General features: G+C 37.0%; 1 protein-coding gene across 13 annotated transcripts in view; it reads left to right on the top strand.

Moving 5' to 3' along the window:
* MARCHF1 (membrane associated ring-CH-type finger 1) overlaps positions 1-22,609 on the top strand; it is a 231,928-nt gene extending 209,319 nt beyond the window's left edge. For all 13 annotated transcript variants that reach the window (XM_064652380.1, XM_064652379.1, XM_064652382.1 and 10 more), the window contains 2 exons: positions 16,260-16,407; positions 18,391-22,609. In XM_064652380.1, coding sequence (XP_064508450.1) covers positions 16,260-16,407; positions 18,391-18,692 — 450 coding nt within the window. In that variant the 3' untranslated portion in view covers positions 18,693-22,609. The remainder of the gene's footprint in view (positions 1-16,259; positions 16,408-18,390) is intronic.

The following is a 22,609-nucleotide window of genomic DNA, read 5'->3' as shown; positions in this document are numbered from 1 at the left end:
GTTCATCTGCCTGTTTTTAAGCCTGAAAGAAATCTTTTCACATTTTGCTCCTGGATAACAAAGTTCACCCAGTAATTTTTACACTGAGCCACTAACTCCTAGTTGAGAATGATGCTTATACCAATGTGGAGACTGCAATTATGAAGTAACACAGTCAATTCAGCTGCATCTGTTGTAACTGTTACACTCATGGGCAAATTAATCACTCATACATTAAAATTAGTTAATGGAATCTAAAATACAGGGTGACCTTGCATCCTGAATGTCAGATGTATGTTATCTGCACTCATGTCTTTTCTAGGATAAATCAACATAATGCTACACAGGCTGTCAATACAGGGAAGGTAAAGGGTTTGTTAAACATATGTGGGTTCTGTTTTCTTTGGAATGGATCATTTATCTTCTAATTTTTATTTTAAAATGCTCTCATCCTGGAGTTTTGTTGCATCTTTGAAGTTTGAGTCAATCTAGAACTGGGCAAGTTTTGATTTAAAATAAATTTCAGTGTGAGAGCCCTTGAAAAACATGTAGAAACTATTACTTATGACTAGCATATGCATACACAGTAGTGTTTCTGTGGCAAAAGACATCTTGGTTTTGTCAGCCTTGCATGGGTAGCAGCAGTTCAGAGAAATGATAGCACATGGAATTTCTTCACATTTCCCATCCAGAAAAATTTTCTACTAAGTCCCTGATGATAAACCACTTCTGAAGAGAGAATTGAAGTTGATTTGAAAAACAAAGCTTGTGATAGGAAATGAAACAGTTCTCAAATGCCAGGTAGATCTGACTAGGTAGGCTGGAAATCGAAACAGATATAAACAGACAAAAAGAAGGCTAAAAACTTAATTATATTGACTTGTGTTTTAGTAATTGCGGATAAATTTTAACTAATGTGACAGAAAAGAGATAATTGTTTAAAAAACCCTGCCTGTTGCATATCTTTGGGGGATTCTTTTTGTATATATGTTTCTATTTTCAATCCAAATTGCTTAAACCTTTCATCTAACAAGTACTCTCACAGCAGCTACTTTCCTTAAGAGAATACTCAGATAGCAGTGTTTTTAACAAAAACCTTTTCCTGGTTATGTTAGATAATACAGCATCTTTTAAAAAGGTAAACAAAATTTATAGCTACCAAGGAGAAGAGGAATGGAAAATGTGCATAACTTGATATCAGAAGTAGGCACTTTTAGTTCTGTGTGTTGTCATTACCACCTCTCCCTTTTTTTTTTAATTGAAAGAAACTAATGGAGTACTGAGAGACTTAGTAATGTAATTCCTGCAAGTCTGTAATTTCTTAATTGAATGATTGTCACCTTATTCAGCTTATCATTGGTTCTCAGGTATGTTTTATATTTCTGACACAGGAATGATTAGCCTCTTCTTTCAGGCAGGATATCTTTTTTTTTTGCTCAAAGCAGTGCTCAAATGTAGTTTATCTATCTGGCAGTATATGCTGGCAACATTCCTCCCTTCAAGTGCAGTGCTAACAAATATTTGACTTGTGTAGTATGGACCCAGCATCTAATTATATATCCTTTCTTATAAGTGACACTCATTTCAGAAACCAAAACCGAGGTTTCCAAAGCGTGTGCACTATCATCACCATCGTTCAAAGATTTGTGAAACACTAAAGAGTTTATGAGAAGCTGTTTTGCAAACCAAGCATTTTGACAGCTGTTGTAAAGAGAAGGCAAGGGAGGAAAGAATGATCATGAGACCTACCATCTGAGTAGAGCTGAGTGCTAAATTTTCACCCAAGCATCTTTTATAAAAATCACTGAAAGTGCTTTTTTTGGTCAAAACCTATGTATTTTGCAAAAATGGAAAGTTCCAATGAAACACTGTCAATATTCTTGGAAGGTTTTACACAGCCCAAAATCTCAACTGTGCAGCATTCCCTGGTAGTCTGTGTTTTCAGAAGATTGGCACAAAGAGTGGTTACCAGAGACCAAAGTGCTATGGGAGAGGCAGCCCTTAATGCCAAAGCTCTCCACAATCCTGTCTCCTTGATGCAGGATCTGAAAAGCACTACAGACTCTAGGATTTCCAGACCTTGAAAGCTTTGGGTTTTGCAAAGGGTTGACTCTGTAGTAGACCTCAAGTGCCTTCAGTCTCCAGCACTAAGACTGGCCTGGCAGCAGCAAATCAAAATTTCCGAATGCCTGGTATTCTTTGGTCATAATGGCAGGGACATTATGAGCAGTTATATCTGAAAACAATTCAATTCTTGTCAACTTTTTTGTATGCTGAGTGGAACTGGCCAAGTTGACCAAAAATTTATTAATTTTGCTAATAAGCTTTGAGGAATTCTGAAAACAGATTTCATTTCAATGCTTCCTAAACAAAGATCATAGATTTTGTTTCAAGAGAAGAGTACCTATTCAATTCCATGAGAAACTAATTTATAAAAAAAATAAAAAGGAAATTATTTCCCCTAAAGTGAAAGTTTCCAACCAGCTCCAGATGATGGCATTTCTATGGCCATTACACCTGGATTTGAAGTGACATTCTACAAGTGGAAGGGTTGCATCTCTCAACCAGTTCTGATAATTTTATTCTTACTCTCTCATCACTCATGATATGAGTTTCTAAAGTTTGGTTCTTGGCTGTGCATTGTTTCATTATGATGAATTTTATCATAATACCTTTCTAACATGCCTACTTCTGGTCTCCTGAGGGGAAAAAATTACAGACCACCCAACTTAATTACAGGTATCTATAATTTTGTTTTTTGCAGTATCACAAAAGCATGATTTAGATATAAAACAAACTATTTGATTCAGTAATGAATGACCATCTTTATTTATGCCTTAGCCTTTCATGCACCCTCAGCATTTTATAACAAATTTTTTGTCAAAGTCTAAGGTTTTATAGCAGAATCACATTGGAATATCATGTCATACAACTGTTAGCATGCATAAGTGACAATGTGGAGCATACCAAGTTAACATAAATTAAGATAATTGCTATTAAATCAGTAGGTTTGTGCCAATGTGCAACAAGTATTTAATTAGAGAATCCCAGAAAGCACCAGACATCAAATAAAACTTAGTTTAATCATTTTAGTGAGTCTTTGCATTAAAGTAATCCTATTAAGCATTGATCAACAGGCATTGCAAGTGTTTCATATATGTGAGTAGGTCTAATGAATCAGCTCAATATAAATTTAGAGATTAAATATTAAGCATTGCTTAGTGTGTCTGGTTTATTTCTCATAGTCTCTGTTACAGCTGTCTGTGGTTATAAATAATACAGTTCCATTTGTAGCTTTACCTCAGCATTTGCAATCCATAATGCAGAATTTATAAAGTGACTTTATTGTGGAAGGAATTAGTGGCAAGAAGCTTGAGTGAGTTCCTCACTGAACTCTCTCAGGTAATAGCTTCACCTGGAGGAGACCACTTCTTCTTTAAAAGGATGAAATCCTGGTATATTAGCACCTACATTTCAAATCTCTTGAATTTGGTTTAAAGCATAGTAGAAGCAGGAATTGAATGGAAATACTGTGAGTATGAAATGGATTAAAAGGACCTTAAAATTCAGAAATGTCTTCAAATGGAGATTTCTCAACAGTGTCTCACTATACTTCAAAATACTTTTCATATTTAAATTCTGCTATCTGTTTGAGATGTCTGGTATCTGATGAGATGTTTTGCTTTGATGCATTATCCCAACAGATTATTCTGTGGTGTTGGAGATGAGTATTTTGTCTTCCAATTTTTTTTTTAAATGATTTACAAATAATGTCTTATTTATGTGAGGTATAAACAATACTGCACATTGTTACCATGTGGTTGCTCTTGGTCATTAAGGAAGACCAAGTCAATTTTTTGTTTAGGGCATTATGTACCAGTTGAGGTTAATTTTCTTTCTGATAGAAAGGGTATCTGAATGCATTCCTTTTAAAAATAGAAAATTGGGAATTTTCTTTTAGAACAGAGTGATATGTTTCTGTTAAATTAAACAGAAGCAAACCCAAATGTTGATAATGAGAGGAACTTGATCTTATTTATTTTGAATGTGTACATATATCTTTTAAATGTTTACTCCTCTTCTATTCCGTATTTGCCTATATACTGAAAATATGATACAAGGTCCCTCTCTTGAGTTTTACACCCTTGAACTCTGTGCAACTTCGTGTATATCCAGCTACTGTTATTAGAGAAGGATGGAATGCTTTCTGTCTGCTTGATATAATTTATTTTATAAATAAACAAGAGTGATAAAATATGCAGGCCAACTTTAACTGTCATGCAAGATTCAAAGTTTTATGTCCCACTTGGAGATACATGTTTCATGGCTGCCCAGAACAGGGTATTTAGGCCCTGGAGAGAAGTTAGGGAACAGGCTGGCACAAATTTCCATACAAAGTAAAAGTCAGTTCAAGCGTATCAGTGCCCCTTTGTGGTCAGACTAGTGATAAAATCAGTCTGGGAAAGATTTCAACTGTTTGATATAATGCTGATTTAACTGCTAGATCAAAAGCAAATATTTAATAGTTTAAAGATACTCTGTTTGTTACAAGATCACTGGATCAGCAGAAAATTAAATGAAAAGTATGTCCTCTTCTAAGTAGTTGCTAGTACCCAGTACCAATTCAAAGGTAGGGTTTGAGCCCACAGACAACTTGTGGGTAATGCCCAGCTGTAAGGCAGAGATTCAGCAATTCTGCAGGCTCCTTAAAAAAAATGTGAATCATCTATGGAAGCAACAGAAGAAAATTAGAATGTTGCTTTGATCTATGATAGACAAAAGGAAAATCTAAAGTGAATCTCTAAGTCCCATTTCACTCCCAGACTTCATGTATCACTAGAGATACATCACTTCTGCTCCCCCCTATTGGAGTTATCACTTCATAGGGTGCCTTTTTTTACAAAACAGTTGTCACCTGCACTAATCTAAAGTCAGTTGTTAAATCTCTTTCCTAATGTGTGAGAGAGACAGATTCAGCTCTCTTCTCTGTGCTCAACACAGTCTTATAGAAAGAGTAAATATTGAAAAATATGACTGGAGGAATTGATTCATAATGGGATACTTTGTGGGTAAATCTTCTTATAAAATCTAGTAGCATGTATGAAAAATTCATGACAGCAAAATATGTTAAGGGTGTTGTTTTATTTTTGGTTCAATTTGTTTACATTCCTTATTTAAGAGTATGATGATCACTGCCAAAAGTTATATAGCCTGCAGAGAAATGTGCTATGAAATCAAAAGTGGTCATCATTAGAAACTGCTTCTCTTGACGGAGTAGACTCTACAAGCCAGAAGCAACCTGCAGAGTCTCCGAGGAGAAACAAAAACAAACAAGAAAACCAACCAAACAAACCCCAAACTCTGAGCAGTCATTACCATATTGCTTGCTGTTTGATTCTTATTGCCCTGTGCTGTGAAGTATGAACCATCTGGCTTTTTCATCTGTTTTCTGATAAGGCTTATGATAAGAAGTGATAGCAAATATTGCATAGGTCTGGTATCATTGACTTGCTGTGGGATTAGTTCCCTTTCAACCCAATTTGGTGAATACTTTGCACTCCTTAATATAGAAGAAGATCCTACATTTCCTTTTGATTTCTGGTGCAGCTACACCTGCTCTGGTGATTATCTTTCTTCCAGTAAACTGTCTCAAAACATCAGTAGCGTCAAATAATTTCTTGCAATATGTAGGGTCAGACAATTCACCAGTATGCACAAAGGCACAAAGCTATTACTTTCTCACTGGCTGTCAGTCATTATAGAGAATAACTTTGGGCTCAAGGGAGAATGTGTGTATTAAAGCTTTTAAAGTAAAAATGATTTCATAGCATTTATATCTGTGATGCCCTGCGGATGCCAGGGGCTACTTTGTTCAGACAGTTGCATTAATTTTTGAGAATATTAATATATTACTGCTAATTTATCTGTATATAGAGAGGATGCTGTAGTTCGCAGAATAATTTTGTCTTGCATTTTGTGCCACAACAAGAATACTAGTTCTTAGCTTTTTCATAGTGGTAGAATTTGTGCTAGCTTGTCATCTCTGTATGTCTTTCTCTTCCATTCAAAACACAGCTTTATTCACACAGCTGTTCCAGTACCCATGGACTTCTGACAAGAAATTCTTGTGCCTCCTACCTTGAAACCATCATAACATAACCTTAGGCTTTCTAAAAGCCTTCTAACCATGATACTTTGCTGGGACACCCCCAGTGCAGCAAATCCTTCCTGGAGGTGGAATGAGATGTTTTTACTGTCATTGCTTTGAACTTGCATTCTTTAAGAAGCAAATGAAAAATCTTATACCAGAAAATTAAATGAAAAGTATGTCCTCTTCTAAGTAGTTGCTAGTACCCAAATTGGCTGCTTCTGCTCATAGCATTTACAGAAGTCAAGGGAATTCAGGAGATTGTTTAGGTCTGGGTATTAGTAGAGTTATCCACTATTTCACACAGCCATGAACATGAGCTCTGGGAGGTACAAATCTTCTGTGCTTTCTCAGGCTGAAGTAAACAGTTTGATCTGAGCTGTTTTACAGATGCAACTTGCATCAAAAGATTGAATTTCCATTTTAGTTAGAGAGTCTTACACTATCCTGCAGTTCATTAGCCTCTCATTTTTTAAGAACTAGGGGTCTCCTTTTCATTTTTTTGTTTCAGCCCTTTCAGTGTTTGGTTTTACAGCTTGACCTCATCAATAATTATAACTGGGTAGCCGAAGCATTGAAATTAATTAAGAGAATCTCTTGATACTGGCTTTGCAACTAAAGAAAATGTGAATGGATTGGTACCCTGGCACACAATGTATAGCTAGTAATATGAAATTTAAAGAGCATAATCAACCCAAACATTGACCTAAACCAGTCATTTTTATTCATGGAGTTTTGTACAAATGCCATTCTTACTGTTAAATTTTGAAGTTAGTAATTTTACCAACTCTAATGGGAGTGGGCTGCTATTCACAACCTGATTAATGTATATCATTATGTGTCACATAACTAACACATACAATTTTACAGTTGCTATTTGCCTCAAATTTATTTTGCCTGGGACCTATTGATGTGAGAATGATCTGCTCACAAGCTGATTCTTGCTTGTTGGTGGAATGAATGCATGCTAAAAATGGCTTCTCTTTAACAGAGTGATGTTCTCTTGAACACAGAAATTTCAGTAATTGATCTAAATTATGTACAAATAGGATAATTATGAGTTTATTCAGTATTTTTAAATTTTTTTTTTGTTAATTTAATTTTATTCCTGTAGCATTTTATTAAAATTACTTGGAAAAAAAAGGAATTTTTCCCCAGAAATTATTCAAGTCTTTATTCATCTGCTCCAACTTGTATGTGTCAAAATTGGAACATATGGTATTAGTTGGAGGTTTTTCAGAATTAATAGCTTCCCTCAGGTCTTTACCAGACCACTAGGCTGTAGTTTTGTGTTAATCACAGTAGCTTTCCTCAGCACAAATTTCCTCTGTTTTGTTTTTATTTAGTTGCATGAAAAGAATCTCTCTCGTGGGAAAATTAAAAGACAGAGAAGGTAACTGTAGCTATTCAGCTATGGGAAGTCAGTAATCTTGCTAAAGCCACATTTATAGATAACTGATAGCATCAGCTTCTTTTTTTAATCTTTGTTGCATGCCATTCAGATGTGTATATACTGTATATATAACTGCAAAAAAAAGGTATGTCTAGGTATGTTTGAACAACAATGTATTTAAAAATAACAGGGTTTTGGTATACAAACACATTTAAACCAAGCCACATCTTTGTAACACTTCAGACGGATTCTCAGCAGGCTAGACAATTTGACATTGAGGAAATTAAGCAGTGTGATGAATACTGGAGAGAAGGCAATTGAAGTAAAGACTTTCTAACAAAACTGTGATCATATATTGTGACTATGTTTTAGCTGCCTAAAACAACAGATCTTCAGAGAAACTTCACTTCAGTTGGACAGGACTGAAGGATTAAAGGAAATGGAGAGGTGTACAAGACTATGTAATGGAATCTTTGGCTCCAGCATGTTGCTATATCCACCTTGCACTCTGATTTTTCTTCTTTTCCTATTTCTACCATGCTATCCCAGTCTTCATGCTACATTCATCATGTCATTTGAGAACAAAATACACTCAAATGTGCAAAGGGAACCCATCTTACTTGGTTTTCAAAGACAGACTCAGGCACAGACTGTTGGGGGATGTTTTTTTATGGCGACTGTAGTGGAGGAAGGACTTGTGATTGCTTTGACCACGGCACAATCCATCTCAAATCCTCCACTGAGCATGTGTCATGGCTGCTTTTGTATTGTCTATTGAATACATACTGCAAAACGCAGCACCTCTCCCTGCTTTGGTTGGAAAGTGAAATCTCAGCATAACTGCCCTTGCAGCAAAATTATGGTCTGTGCTCATGTTGTATGGCAGTCAGATTGATTGATTCTTTTTTCCATGGTTTTCTTTGTGTGTGTATGTGTAAGTTGTTGTTTGAGAACTGGACTGAGATTTAAAGGCATTTGCTAATTAGTGACTGGAGGAAATGTCATGCCTTCAATTAGATGTGTTGCTCTTTCAGAAATACAGAGTAGACAGAGGTGGGTGTCAACTAGCTGCAAAGAGAATAAAAGTGACAAACTAGATCCTTTTGATAGAATGATGGTAGAAATACTGTAGGGAGAGTTGACAACAGTAGCATCTGTTTCTTTTCTTGACTAACTGTGATAAAAGTTAGTGGAGACATCAATTCTGCCCTGTTTTTCCTTGTTTCTTCATAGGTTGCCCACATGTCGCTTGTTTTTTGAGTTTTGAGTAATAAAGTCATATGCCTGAAGTAAATCTTTCTAGAGCTCTTGGTGCCTCTTTTTCTTAGTACCAGACATAGTTTGCATTCTGGTGATAGTTCAGTCCCGATCAGTGGTTTAATGTTTTACCTGCAGTTTATCTCTCAAGATTATCTTTTTAGATAAGGTAGCTGAAGCTTACTATGCTAGAAGATAATCTTTTTCTTAAATATCTTACAAGGCAAGCAACGAAAAAGCAATTTTAAAAGAGAAGTTCATGATAGTACTGAAGACTCTATTGAACAAAAAATTGGTTAATGTTTTTTCAGTATTCAAAGAGGATGCTTGGAAAATAAACACTGTGTCAAGTACTTCTGCATTCTATATATTGATGCAAAACAATTTCTAGCTGACGGGAACTAGAAAGAGACGCCCAATATGGAGACATTATGCTATAACTGTTTGCCATGGGGTTTCTTGCATGTCTCTCTGAAGCATCTGGTATTGGCCTCTATCCAAGACAGAGCATTGGATGAGAGGGACATAGGGTCTGGCTATTCCTATATTTCCAAAGCATAGCATTTTTTTTTGTTGTTTAGTCTATGTTGGCATGATTAGGATGCAGGCACTGAAGTTCTTTTAGTTGGTAAAAAACAAGTGTTCTCAATATTACTTCATATTGCAAAACCAGCTACTTCATTTTAGAAATTAGATTCTCGAATTACTTAATTTTTATACTTTTTAATTTCTCAACTTCTATTTTACACTTTTAAGGGTTTGCTAATTGATGTCATACACAGCTAAAAACTGTATGTTTGTGAACAGTGCATACTGATCATATCACTTAAGTCCAGTGGTTTTAACTGTCACTTAAAAAAAATTAATGTGTGGTCTTGATTTTGATAAAACTGAATAATTAGTTCTTTGCAGATGATAATCTTAAGATGTTTATCAAAGTGAGATTTTTCATTATGTATTTCTTTTATTACTGTAGATATGCATATTGCACATAAAAGTGAATTAAATTGTGTGACTTTAGAAATGCACCCATTTCTGGTTCAGTTTTAAATTTTTAATAGGTATTTTAAATACATCACAGACATTCATTTGAATTCCAGCCAGCTTTGTTTAGTGTCTCCTAGGGACAGAAGTAGTTTTTAGGTAAACTTCGGACAGGTTTGCCAGAGAATGATTTGTACTAGCTCATCCAATGAGCTAATCAGATCAAGGTAAGGTTGTGCATAGATAGGGCCATATGATGCACCATGTGACATGGGATTTTTAAAATTTATTTTATTTCCTTGTTCAGTGATAAATGTAGCAGGGGTCTAATTATGGCCTTCTATTCTTGATCCTTACAAGAGTTTCATCTCTGGGATGTATCTTTTGACAAAAGGCAATGACAAATATGTTTTATCTATTTTCTGTAAACCTGCTCAGTTATTCCTCACTGAATGTGCTCTGGGATGTGTTTGGGAAAAGAACGCAGCAGAGATGTTTTTATAGCCCAGACCCTTTTCTTGTCAGCCATGAGACCTGGCACATTCTGTTGGACTGTCTGAGGGGCACTTCTCGTCTTGTAGCAGGATGTGGTAAGGCGTGTCTTGACCTTCCTTAAAATGCAGTGCCTTGGGTACAGGCTGTAACCACATGTTGTTTAGATGGCAGAGTGGCCCAGAATGCTTTGATTCAAATAACACATTTTGAATTCTCATCTCTTATGAGTACTTCAAATCTCCACAAGGCTATTTTATTCTCCCAACATGTGCGGAGTCCTGTTGTCCTTTATTACTATTATTTCTTCCTCTTCCACCCACTGCACAAATTCCATTCCCACAAACTACCATGGCAGCTGCTTTCCTCCAGCTGGTAGGTTGATAGCAGTGAACAGCTCACTGTGGAGCCTGAGCCCTTTAGTACTGCAACAAGTGACCAGAAAACACCCTCCCTAAGATAAATAACTCTGAGCTATATGTTCAGACTATTGACATATTTCAGTGCTCAGCTCACTTCAGCATACACTGCTCCAGTTAATTTTCCAAAATGCTGGCTAGATTCTTTGGGTCTGGTTTCAGATAAGAAAGATCTTTTTGTGTGTGTTTTTAGTCTGTGTGCAGAGGGCAGTTTCTACAACAGTCTCTGGTTAATAATTTTAGCCTTTATTTTGCAGGAGTAATTACTTCAAGATAGAAGTTGGCTCAAACTATTTCTTTAGATTGTTGAAAGAATTCAGAAAATGTTGCATGACTACTACTACTAGGTGAGAGCAGAAGGAAGTCCTTCCAGCTGTGGGTGCTGTTTACATTACATACATAGTCATTTTTTTGCTAAATGATGGATAAGGAGAAAAATGTCAGAACAGAAAAAATATTTAATATTAGCTATGTCATACCCATACCAGATTCCCCTGTCAGACCTCCTTACATGCAATTTTTAAAAACAGGGTTCCTGAAAATACCCAGGAGTTAAAAGTCCAACCATGCACAGCATGTTGCAAAGCAGCTCATTAACTTCACCTTCAATATCTGGCATCCTCTCCCTGCAGGAGAAAGAGACCTTCAGTTGTAGAGGTGTGAATCTGCAAACCTGCAGTGGTTCTGCAGTTGCTTCCCAAAATCTTGTCTAGACAAAAATCTGTGGTCAGTGTGACAGAAGATAACCAGCAGCAGGAGGCAACACGTGGACACAAAGTGGTGTATGGGGGCAGGCAGGCAGTAAATCTACAATGTGGAAGTGGGGAAAAGAAACCCAAGCAGCAGAGTTTGCAGAGTGCCATTGGGAGGTGTGGGAACAGCTTCTGTGTGAGCAGTGTGAAGCTTTTGTGTGAGCAGCGTGAAGCTTTTGTGTGAGCAGTGTGAAACTTTCAGTTCTGCATTGGGCCATCATGAAACCACTTTGCAGAAAGCTTAATGTATAGAAGGGAATTAAAATTGCAAATTTGTTTCTGTTAAGAGAGGCTGTGTTGGAATCCAGGATATGAAGCAGCATACCCATACTCATAGGCAATGTTTTCAGAAGATACTAAAAAATATCCATATTTATTTGTTGCATATTGGTTAATTAAGCTTTTATTAGAAGTGACATGGAAGGAGGCAAATTGTGATCCTTTAAAATAAATCAGGGATTTTCTCAAACTACATTACAAGAAAGGGAAGTGGCTGGCTACATATGATTTAGAAGTTCCCTGTATGTTATTAGGGTTTTTTTCTTTTTTTTTTTTTTTTTTTTTTTATTTCCCCAGAAGACTTGTGACTACATTTTGTAATTATAAGAGTGGGTTATGAAATCAGTAACTGTTCTCTTGAAGTTTCTGAGTGACATAATTTTTAAGAAACAAAAGAAAAACCCGAGGTAGAAACCAAGAACAAGGTACAGTTTTACAGCTGCCACTTTCAGGATTATTCCAAACCTGTCAGGCAGTAAAGCATAGGAATTCAGACTGAGGTGCACATCGTGTTTTAGAAGTAGTTGTAAGTAGTAGCTGGGGTGGGAGGTGTGTTTCTGATCACATTTACAATCCAGCTTCTTTCCTTTGGCAGTTCATTCTGGCTTCTTGGTAGGAACATCTGAGGCAGGCAGACAGTGTGCTACCACCCTCCAGTGGTTTGCAGAGCACAGCGCAAGTGTCATGTTCGGAAAGCTTATTCGGAAAATAAAAAGGGGGCTGAGGATATTCCAGGCTGCTGGGGATACATATCGTTACACTTTGGATTTGTTTGGTGACTTGTGTAAAAAGTCTTTTGATTGTTGTTAGATGTTACAAAGTGTTTTAGCACACCTGTTCTATGAAGCCTAATGATATTCATGCGATTGCTTGCGATTGCTTGCATTTGCAGGACCTTAAACCATCTGCATCTGTGATGATTTCCAGTCAATGTTGGTACTGCTGCCAGGATTAACGAATCCGTGGGTGGTGACAATTGGATGTACAGTAGGGAAGGGATGCTTCCTAGGGGGTTGTGCAAAAACTAGTTTGTCTATTAGTTTAGTGACTCAATAATTTGTAAATTATTATAAATGTCTCCTCTGGCTGTTAGTCTTCCATTTCTTTCTCTCCTTACAGTCTCTAGAGCACCTTAGTTGTATTAACATGTAAGTTTCCAAAAAAATTGCATCTGTGTACTTACTTTTCTGTTATTTTTCTGTCCTTGGTGGCATCTTATATTCTGTGCATGGCATGTTACAGTGTCATCAACCTGATGGTTGCATTTTTTCTAGATCACTGATGAAGATAACAAAACATGATGCAATTTATTTTTGTCTTGCTATCATGAATGTGGAAAGCCATGAGAACTGCATAAGCTTCTAAACACAGCAGGGATGAATTTATCAGTGGTTAAGGAGGCATTAAAGCGCTGTGTGACATGAAAGGTAGCACCTGCCAAACTTTCCCACACAACTTCAGGCTGTATCAAGTCCTGGGCTGTAAAAATTTTCAATACGAGGCTATAGAAAAAATTCTAAAATAGTAAATTGCACTTTTCTGCTCCAAGACAACATAAATTGCTGGATCATCTACTAACATTACTCATTTAGTACAGAGTGACAAGAGTCACACAGTACTCTCTGTTCAGCCAATCTAAAATATGTGAGTAGGACAGGAAAGTTATGTGAGCTACCACTGGGATCACCAGGAGTACAACACAAAGTTTAATTGTATTTCCCCTTCTGAGTTCAGCTCATCACGACTGTAGTTCAGAGAACTGGGACTACAGCTAGGGCAGGACAAAACCAAGACACAGCTTTGGGAACACTAAGAGCTGTTAAATGCTCCCATATGAGACAGAGTCTCTCCTTAGACCTTTTTCCGTTCTTGTATCCCAATCTGGGAGTACAAGGTACTCTGCAGCGTCTTTCAGTTCCATAACCATGATGGTGGCCTCTCCCAGTCTCTGCTCTCCCAGCTTATTTCTGGGATGGTAAATACACGTGTAGATAGAATACCCAGGCAGGCAGGCGGGCAGGCAGGCAGGCAGGCAGGGTGTCTTGTGGGAGAAGAAAAGGGGCCAGTTAGAGGAAGCAGAGTCCAGTAGGCCTTGGCTTGCTTTCTGGCTAGGTTTGATCATGGGATGTTAGCAAAAAGGCCTGCTTTAGCCCTTTTCTGCTAGCTCCCTCTCCTCATATACTTTCTTGTAAATCTCAGTAGAAGTTTGTGAGCTTGTTCCTTTACTTACCTGTCCTGCTTGTTGGTCATTTGGTTTTGTCTGGTTTTCTTCCACCTGCAAAATGTTTACATTTAGACTCATAGGACCAGCAATTGTCTTTGACTGGGCATTAAGTCAACACTTTGAGGCTTTTGAGTTTGTTAGAGCATAAAATGGCTACAATGATGCTGCACATATAACTGACAATGAAAATCTTGCACAGAAACTTCTCTCCAGTATACCAAAAAGTGTAGCACCACGGTTGAGATGACAGAAGAGTTCTGTTTAAGAACAATTCATTCTTCTTTATATTCAATGTTGATCTCTTACAAAGCATCCATAGGTAAGTGAGGGGCTAAGGTAAAACCTTTTTTTCCATCTGGACAAAGACAACTCTTTCTTTGGAAAGAGTCTTTTGCAAGACTTGCATTGAATTTTCACTGCAGAAAGGATGAAAGTCTCCAGGTCAAATGCAGTGTAACCTGATGACCGTAATAATATAAGACTGTGATAATAATGCCTCAGACTTTCTGGCTGGCCACTGAATATTACCTACATGAACCACAATGAATATAAAGTGTTGGGGTTTTATTACTTAAAAAAAAATAATTCTCCTATTTTTTCAGACTGCCATACAAACCCCTGCAAGTTTTCACTCCTAAGTCAATGTATCAGAAATTGAAATGACGTCTCAGCTGATAAATAAACTGATAGCTCCGACTGTATATTACGAAGGAAGTGCTTCCATTTTTCTAAGCAGTTAAGCCTTGTGTTCATTAAGTGTGGTCAGCAGGTCAGGAGAGGTGATTCTGCCCCTCTAGTCTGCTCTCATGACACCCCACCTGCAGTGCTGCATCGAGCTATGGGGTCCCCAGGACATGCTGCAGTGAGTTCAGAAGAGAGCCACAAAAAAAATCATCAGAGGTCCTTCCAACTCAAAATATTCTATTATTCGTTAAATTTTGGCAAGGGCTAGGAAAGGTTCTAGAGAGTATGTTTTGAGGCAACAGATCAGGCACATGCAAGCTTCAACTGCCATTAGAAACCGAAATTTGTTTGTCCTGGTATGTCCTGCTCTAAAAACCAGTGGCAGGAAGAAGTATTTCTGAGAGTTATTTCTCACAGTGACATGGCATTTACCCCCTCAGCTTTACTGCAGCTGTGCTCCTTCGAAACGTGACCTGACAGCAAAAAGTGTTCTGAATAGAATGGCCGTATTGGTTCAGGTGAAAGGCTGACCATGTAGCTTAGATGCCATCTCCAACCATAAAGAATTTAGGAAAATTTGTTTTTTTCCCAGAAACAACATTTAAAAACAAACAAACAAAGTAAACAGCCGGCAAAAACCAAAACAATACGAAAACCTAAACAAGGAAAACAAAGCTAAACTCGTGCCTTCAAAGTACATGGATGCCGCCTCAGTGCTCTGCAGTGGCCAAGGTTTCTGTCCCAGCCTTAAGCCGCTAAGGCTGGGCACCGATCTGAGCACAGCTCTCTCTGGTGTTCCCAGGGCCGCAGGGAGGTGGCACTCGTGTCTCGTGCTTTGTACTGGTTCCCTTCCTCAGACGCTAGTGTCCGATTCCGAGATTATTCATTGGAATTGGGGCATTTTGCTTTTAAATGCCATATTCTTTCATCTGTTTTCAAAGACAAACGTTTTAGTAGAGAAGGGTTTTGTTTTGAAGAAGGGCTAAAAAAAAAATTATGCCCGCACAAGCAAGATTAGAAAATATTGCCTCAAGAGTTGCACTGTTCAAATGCAGGGAATTTTAAGATAGCCTTAAACTAAGATAGGATCTAGTACCATAATTCAGAAACATATGCCTGGAAGATCCTCCTTGCGTTATTGAGGCTGAGTGCTATCATGTACGATTATTTCCACATAATCATCTTTTCAAGTTTATTGAATTTAATCCTCAATAGAGTTGCATTTCCTGTGCTTTTATGGGAAGGCTGTTACATAACTGCGTTCCTCGAATTTTAATAAGTACTACAAACTCATCTTTGGGCTTTTCTTGTCTCATCACCAGAAGCGCAAATTTAAAATAAATATTCATCTTTTTACCTGTTTATTAACATGTTATGGCTGTACTGCAGTGAAATTACTTTAGATATCATTCACAAGCAGACAGAAATAGAACTCTTCATTCCTCTGAATCTGTGAAAATGAGATGATTGTGAATTTTACAGTGACAATGCACATAGTCCTGTAATGTGTATTACCAAAATAAAAGGATTTGTTAATTTTATTACTGCTTGGGTTTTTGGCAGAAAGAGCCAGAATAGTCTAGTCAGTTTAATGCAAAATTTTACAGGTCTGATTTTTTTAACTCCTCTTTTTTAATTATTATTACAGTGGGAGAAACTACAGATGACAACAAGTGAGAGGAGGAAAATAGTGTGTTCAGTCACATTCCACGTAATTGCAATTACCTGTGTTGTTTGGTCATTGTATGTTTTAATTGACAGAACCGCTGAAGAAATTAAACAAGGCAATGATAATGGTAAGTATCTTTTACCTTCTTTGGTGTTGTTGATAATGCAGTGGCTGGCTTTGCAAGGCAGCTATACAACCAGTCACACTCTATTCTTAAATAACAGCTCACAGACAAATGGCTACATCAAATGCTTTAATGCAGAAGTTCTGAATGCATCAGCATTAAAAGCTTATGTTATGCCCCTGCAGAGAGAACTCTATTTTGTGTAATCATTACAACAGCTTAACTAGCCTGCTGGTTCTTGCTAGGTTAATCTCCTATTATGTAGGTATTTCTAAAGCTCAGGCAAAGCGATGAGTCAAGTTCAAACAGCTCGGTGCAAGTTCAGGTCATTAAAATAGCGATTTATTTATATTACTCCCTTGAACCTTGATAGCAAGTAAAACACGATAGAGCCTTTTCATTAACAAGCTTCCTAATACGAACTTCCAAGAGACCGTGTTCCAGTTGTGTTAGTCCTTCATGTGGAACTTAAGAAGCATGGAAAGCCATTCCTGTGTCGTTTCAAATAGAATTTCACTGTGAATGTCCACGTTCCAGTTGTGTGCATTGTGAGGATGGTTAAACACTGGAACAGAGAGGCTGTGGAGTCTCCATCTGTGGAGATCCTGAAAACCCAACTGGACATATGTAACAAAATCCATGTTTAGTGTAAGTAGGTTTCTTTTTGGGCCATACTTAGCATAGGTGGAAAATATATGATAAACTGAACTACTGTTTTCCATTTCAAGTCTAAGTCTATTTGGTCTTAAATTTAGTCTTAAATGTGATCATGATGATAAAAAACTTTTCAGTTTTGATCTGAACTGACTTTAAGCACAGTAGGGGAACAAAGGTCTCTCTAGCTTTGTTCTATATTCTGAAGTTAACACGGAAAACAAAACAGGTGGAGCTTTGTGCCTTGCTAGTTAGATAAATATTTGATGATACTCTTGAAGCTTGCCTTTCTTGCCTATGAGAGGAAAATAAGCAACAAGGCTCAGTAAGTCACAGATGAATATATACTACAAAGTCTTGCTTTGCATTCTTTTGAAATGGGTAACCCTGCTTTTTATCTGAAAAACCTGGCCCTGAGGACAGTACTAGGAATGGGTTTGAACTTTTATTTACGAGTACATCACCCTACTTATTACAACGGGAAAGCTATTTCTGTGGATTAGCTGAATTTTCATAACAAAACAGCTAACATGAATTTTTGTTGTTATACACAATGGAAAAGAATCACATTAATTATTCTTGGTAGGTTCAAAAAGTATTTATGATTTGTATAGAATTCAGTGTTTGCCAAATGTAATGGCTGATTTTTTACACTAAAAGTGGACAAAGAGATGCCTTGGAGCTACGTGCAAAAATAAGAGTTTGCTAAGAGAACTCTCTTGCCCCAAAATTTGCTTGTCACAGAGGAGTACTTTTACAAAAGCAAACATGTATTTGGGGGGAGAAGGAAGAAACATGTAAATAGTTTGCTTTCTTCTCCATTTTCTCTCTTTAAATGGGAATTGCTGGGAAAAAGACAGTGAAGACTGGAGAAAAACCACTTTTTATAAACATATTTTGGGGAGAAGAAAAACTGAAAGCCCAGAATAATACTAGTAGTGTTTGTTAATATTCTGTAAGTTTAAAAATCCTGTTTTAAATGAGTACCTCCAACTATTTAAAGGCTTTGGGGTTTTTTTTCTCCTTATGGAAGTATACCATGCAAATCTCTTAATTGCTGTATTGAGCATTATGCTTACTTTGTGAGAGTGGCCCTTGCATTTCCTATTTGACCAAATTGTGGTGAAGTCATAAGTGGGAGGCAGCTTCTTGGCTGGTCTATGGAATAGGAAGCCCCTTCTGTTTTCTACTTGAACCATAACTGCCCCAATAGTGTGTACATACCTGGGGATTCTTAGCAAGTGGCTTCAGTCATTTCAATCATTTGATTGAAATTCAGCGCTTGATATTCAATGTGTAATGGTGGTAACAAATATAGTTTCTATTTCACAGGTGTCCTTGAATGGCCATTTTGGACAAAACTCGTTGTAGTGGCCATTGGATTCACAGGGGGCCTGGTCTTTATGTATGTGCAGTGTAAGGTTTATGTGCAGCTGTGGCGCAGGTTGAAAGCCTACAACAGAGTGATCTTTGTTCAGAACTGCCCAGACACCATCAAAAAACTGGAGGAGAAAAATTCTTTGTGCACTCAGAGCTCAGACATCAAGGATGCGGTGGTGGTGCCAGTAGCACAGACAGGTACAAACTCTCAGCCAGCAGCAGAAGGAACGACATCTGAGGTCATGCCAGTTTGACAGAGACAGCATTGTTTCTTCTTTGCAGTGTAAGGTGTAGTGTATTCTACACTACAAATGCTACAAGAAAGTAGAAATGACTTTGCATTTTTTTCAGTTAAAAAAACAAACAAACAAAAAACAACAACAAAAAAAACCCATATGAAAACCAAAACCCTACGAGGAAACTGGATCCAGCAAAGCAACTTGTTACTGTATGGAATGTGACTGTTCGTGGAGTAGTTTCGCAACTAGTCAGCAAGTGTAGTGAAAGTGGAAGTGTAGAAAGTGCAATAGAGAACAGGTTTAACAGACAATGCCAAACCAATGTGACAAAAGTACTTTTTTTTTTTTTTTAAGTGGGATGGATGGGAAAGTAGAAACAGACCTGATATAATAACTTTGTTTACAGAGAACCAAAACCTTTAATCTGTTTACTACTAAAAGCTGTATTTGCTATCTATCTTTTTAAATATATGCTTCAAAGAGTACCAATCCAATCATATGCATTAACAAATCCAAGTACAGAGAGCTCTATCACAGCACTCACTCTCTAAGCTTCATACGGTAACGCACGTTCATGTGACTGTAGCGGAGCCTGAATGCTTGGGCAGCTGTGTCAACTAAGGATATTTTAACTGTGCCTGTATTTTTGAAAAGTAAGCAATTCCAACCAGTATAAGCTCATGTCTCCATAAGCTTACAGGTATATTTTTAAATACAGCTGTCAGCAACATAAGTACAGGGAGGAGATAATATATAGATATCCATTTAAAAGAGCAGCTCTGCTATTTATTTTACTAATAAGAGTGAATTAGACATAAATTTGATATGCAAAGTATTGAGGCAGAATTGTAAATGAAAAAAAAATCAGTTTACTGCACGATCACACAAAAGTAAATTGACTATTATCAAAGGTCTGAAAAAGGATGACACATACTGAAGATGGAAACCATTTCTGGTTTTATTTTTTAAGATTCACGATACAGAAAGGTAGATGTAAGAGAACATACCTACCTACATATCTTAAGAAAATATTAGTTTTTATCTCCTTTTTCTGAAAAGTTAGTTTTTATCTTCCTGGCTGAAAAAAATGAATCAATGGTTTCCTTCTGTACAGGTAAACTTGAGGTGTTAGAGGTTCAACAGTTCATTTGTTAACTTTGTGTTTTGAGCATTGTCATATAAAAATGAAGTGTGAATAGCATTAAAAGGTGCAATAGATAAATGAATGTAGATATAATACTCTGTCCAACAGAGTGAATTATATATAAAGAACCAATTTTGTGATTCACTTGGCATACCTGTGGTGTTTACCATCAGGACGCAAGCGCAAGTATTGACTTGGAGTAGTTATGTACTGGTGTGGGCAAGTCTGGGGCCTGAACATAATGTATATTTAAAAAAAAAGTTAAAAGTTTTGGGTTTTTTTAATCTTGTATTTAGGTAAAGGAGGAAAAGCAAACAAGCAGATAACCAGAGTAAAGAGGATAGGAGAGCACAAGTTCTTTCAAAGGGGGGTATCTGCCACAATTACAAGTAAACTAGAGTTCCATAGAAGGCCTGATGTTTCTAATGGTAAATTTTCTCTTTATATACTCAAGTATTTACAATAAAAAAGCAGAATCATCCCGTTCTTGCAAATATCCAGCATGCTGGGCCTAAGATGTACTGGAGTTTTTATACTAGGTATTCCTTTGTAATGTTTATTGGCTTAAGGCTCAGGGAATACTGGAAGTAGCAGTATTAGCAAGAAACGTGTCTTTAATCAGATCATTATTTTCTTTTGTATTGCAATTGCTCGTGTAATTTGGCTGTAACTGAGTGATTGTCATCTGGCTAGACAGAACACAAAATCTTGGTGCTTGAATGGATCCTAAACATATGTCAGTATTTGCTGTAAGTTACTCCAGGTGAGTTGGATTAATGTTAAGTTTTTTTATGTAATGACACACAATTTTTATATAAAATAACTTCCCAATTATACAACTGCAGATCACAATTGTAGCAGTTTCTCCTTTGAAATGACATACAAGAGAAACGAAACCATTTCTCCATTTAAAATTGTGGAGGACACTTCAGAAGGTCTCCAGAGAATGACAACAGTACTAACAAATGCCTCATAACTGCACGTTTAAGACAGTCTGCAACGACATGGTTTACAAAAAGTGTAAAAGCTACTTGCTAAAAGGTAAATCTCATGATATCTGAAGTTAGACAGTTAAAATTACTAACTGCATTTGAATGTGTGGAAGGATGTTTACAATAAACCTGATGAATCATAGCAAAATTTACTGACAACATTATTATGAAGGATAATTAAGAGCTTTCTGAAATAATAATTTCTTACTCAGTAACAGTAACCCTGCTCCTCTAGGCAGCTTGTTCTTTGACCTGCTGTAGCATCATGACCCCATTGAAAGTACTTTATCCCTATTTTGTCAGTTTAAAGGAGACTAATTCACATTAGGGTTTTTTACCTGAACAAGTATAAAATTTAACTCAAAGAAGAAAATACCTGAGGCTTCCAAAAGCAGAATGGTAGCATCCAACAAAATTATTGTACATTTTTAAAAACACACTGAAGAGTCACCAACAGAACAAACAATGTGCAAAATTTTATACTAATGCCTTCCCCTTCAAAACACTGTTTTGGCATTCATCTATATCTGCAACTGAGTTTACAGTGAAATAAATAAAAGAATGGAGGAAGACTTCAGTTGAAATTCCTCCTCTCCCTTTGAAATACTTAATGTGGACAGCAGGAAAAGAGCAAAATGGGACACTGTGCTGAGATGGACAATGAGCCAAGGCATCAGCAAGAGAGGTTTCAGCAGGCTTGAAGCAGTCTTTAACCTTTTAAAGTATTACAGTATTAGCTCGTGCATCCCATTGTCTTCTTAAGTGCACTGCACACTCTAGAGCTTTCAGGGATTTCATGCAGGATTGCAATTTGTTTCTGAAGCAGGGTCCAACCTCTTCAAGAGGGCAAGGAGCTAGTCATGCCACTATGCTTTGGATTCAGGTCTTCATTAATAAGGAAAGTGCACAAATACAGACACTAGACAGATGCTTATCAACCAGCAGTTTTTCATTCCCACATAAAGTACAATTTTCTGTATTAATTTAATAACCATGGGATTCTATCCTAAAAACAAACAAACAAACAAACAAAACAAGACAACCCCACCCCCCCACCCCCCCAAAAAAACCAGTATACTGAAGATTTTAAGATCCAGACTAAGACTTTATAATAAAGATGATGTCTCAAATAAAGAACCATATCAAACTGCCTGAGTAGCCACAGTACATCTCAGGCAAATAAGCCAACAGTGGAATCTGGCCTGGCTAAACCCACAAGGGCAGAACCTTGCTCTGAGCTGCCATTACCAAGTAGAGTTTAATCTGCATTCTTGTTTAAATGAAGTTTTAATGAAGGTAGACAGAAATAATCTGATGTCAGGTCAGATCTGGAAGTTTAAACAAGATACTCCTAACCTGTGAACATGCACATTTCTGTTCCTAAGTTACAAGCATTAAAAAGTTTATTTCAACCTGGCATAAACATACTACTTTTGACTATCATTAGCATTACAAAGATTCTCAACTAGTCCAACTGTGCCATTGACACACTGTTCTATCTGAAGGCAGTGTTTATTTTTGTTGTGTAGAAAAAATAGTAATTCCCCATCACCAGAGCAGGTTATAATTTCTAATAATGCAATGAAACTCTATGATGAAAATATTTTACTCTGTATAATATTCAGAACTACAAGTTTGTGTTACTTGTTTAACTCCCTCTCTTTTGCAAAAGAAAATGTGTATGTTTTTGTGGGTGAATGTGTACTGAAAGACAGAAGGCAAGGGAAACAAAAGTAATGTATCTGCTTATTGTTGTGAAAAAAATGTATTTGTATTAAACAAATGACTCAAATTAC

The sequence above is a fragment of the Pseudopipra pipra genome, chromosome 4 (genome assembly GCF_036250125.1).
Source record: "Pseudopipra pipra isolate bDixPip1 chromosome 4, bDixPip1.hap1, whole genome shotgun sequence".
NCBI lineage: Eukaryota > Metazoa > Chordata > Aves > Passeriformes > Pipridae > Pseudopipra > Pseudopipra pipra.
This window is presented reverse-complemented; position numbering and strand designations above follow the sequence as displayed.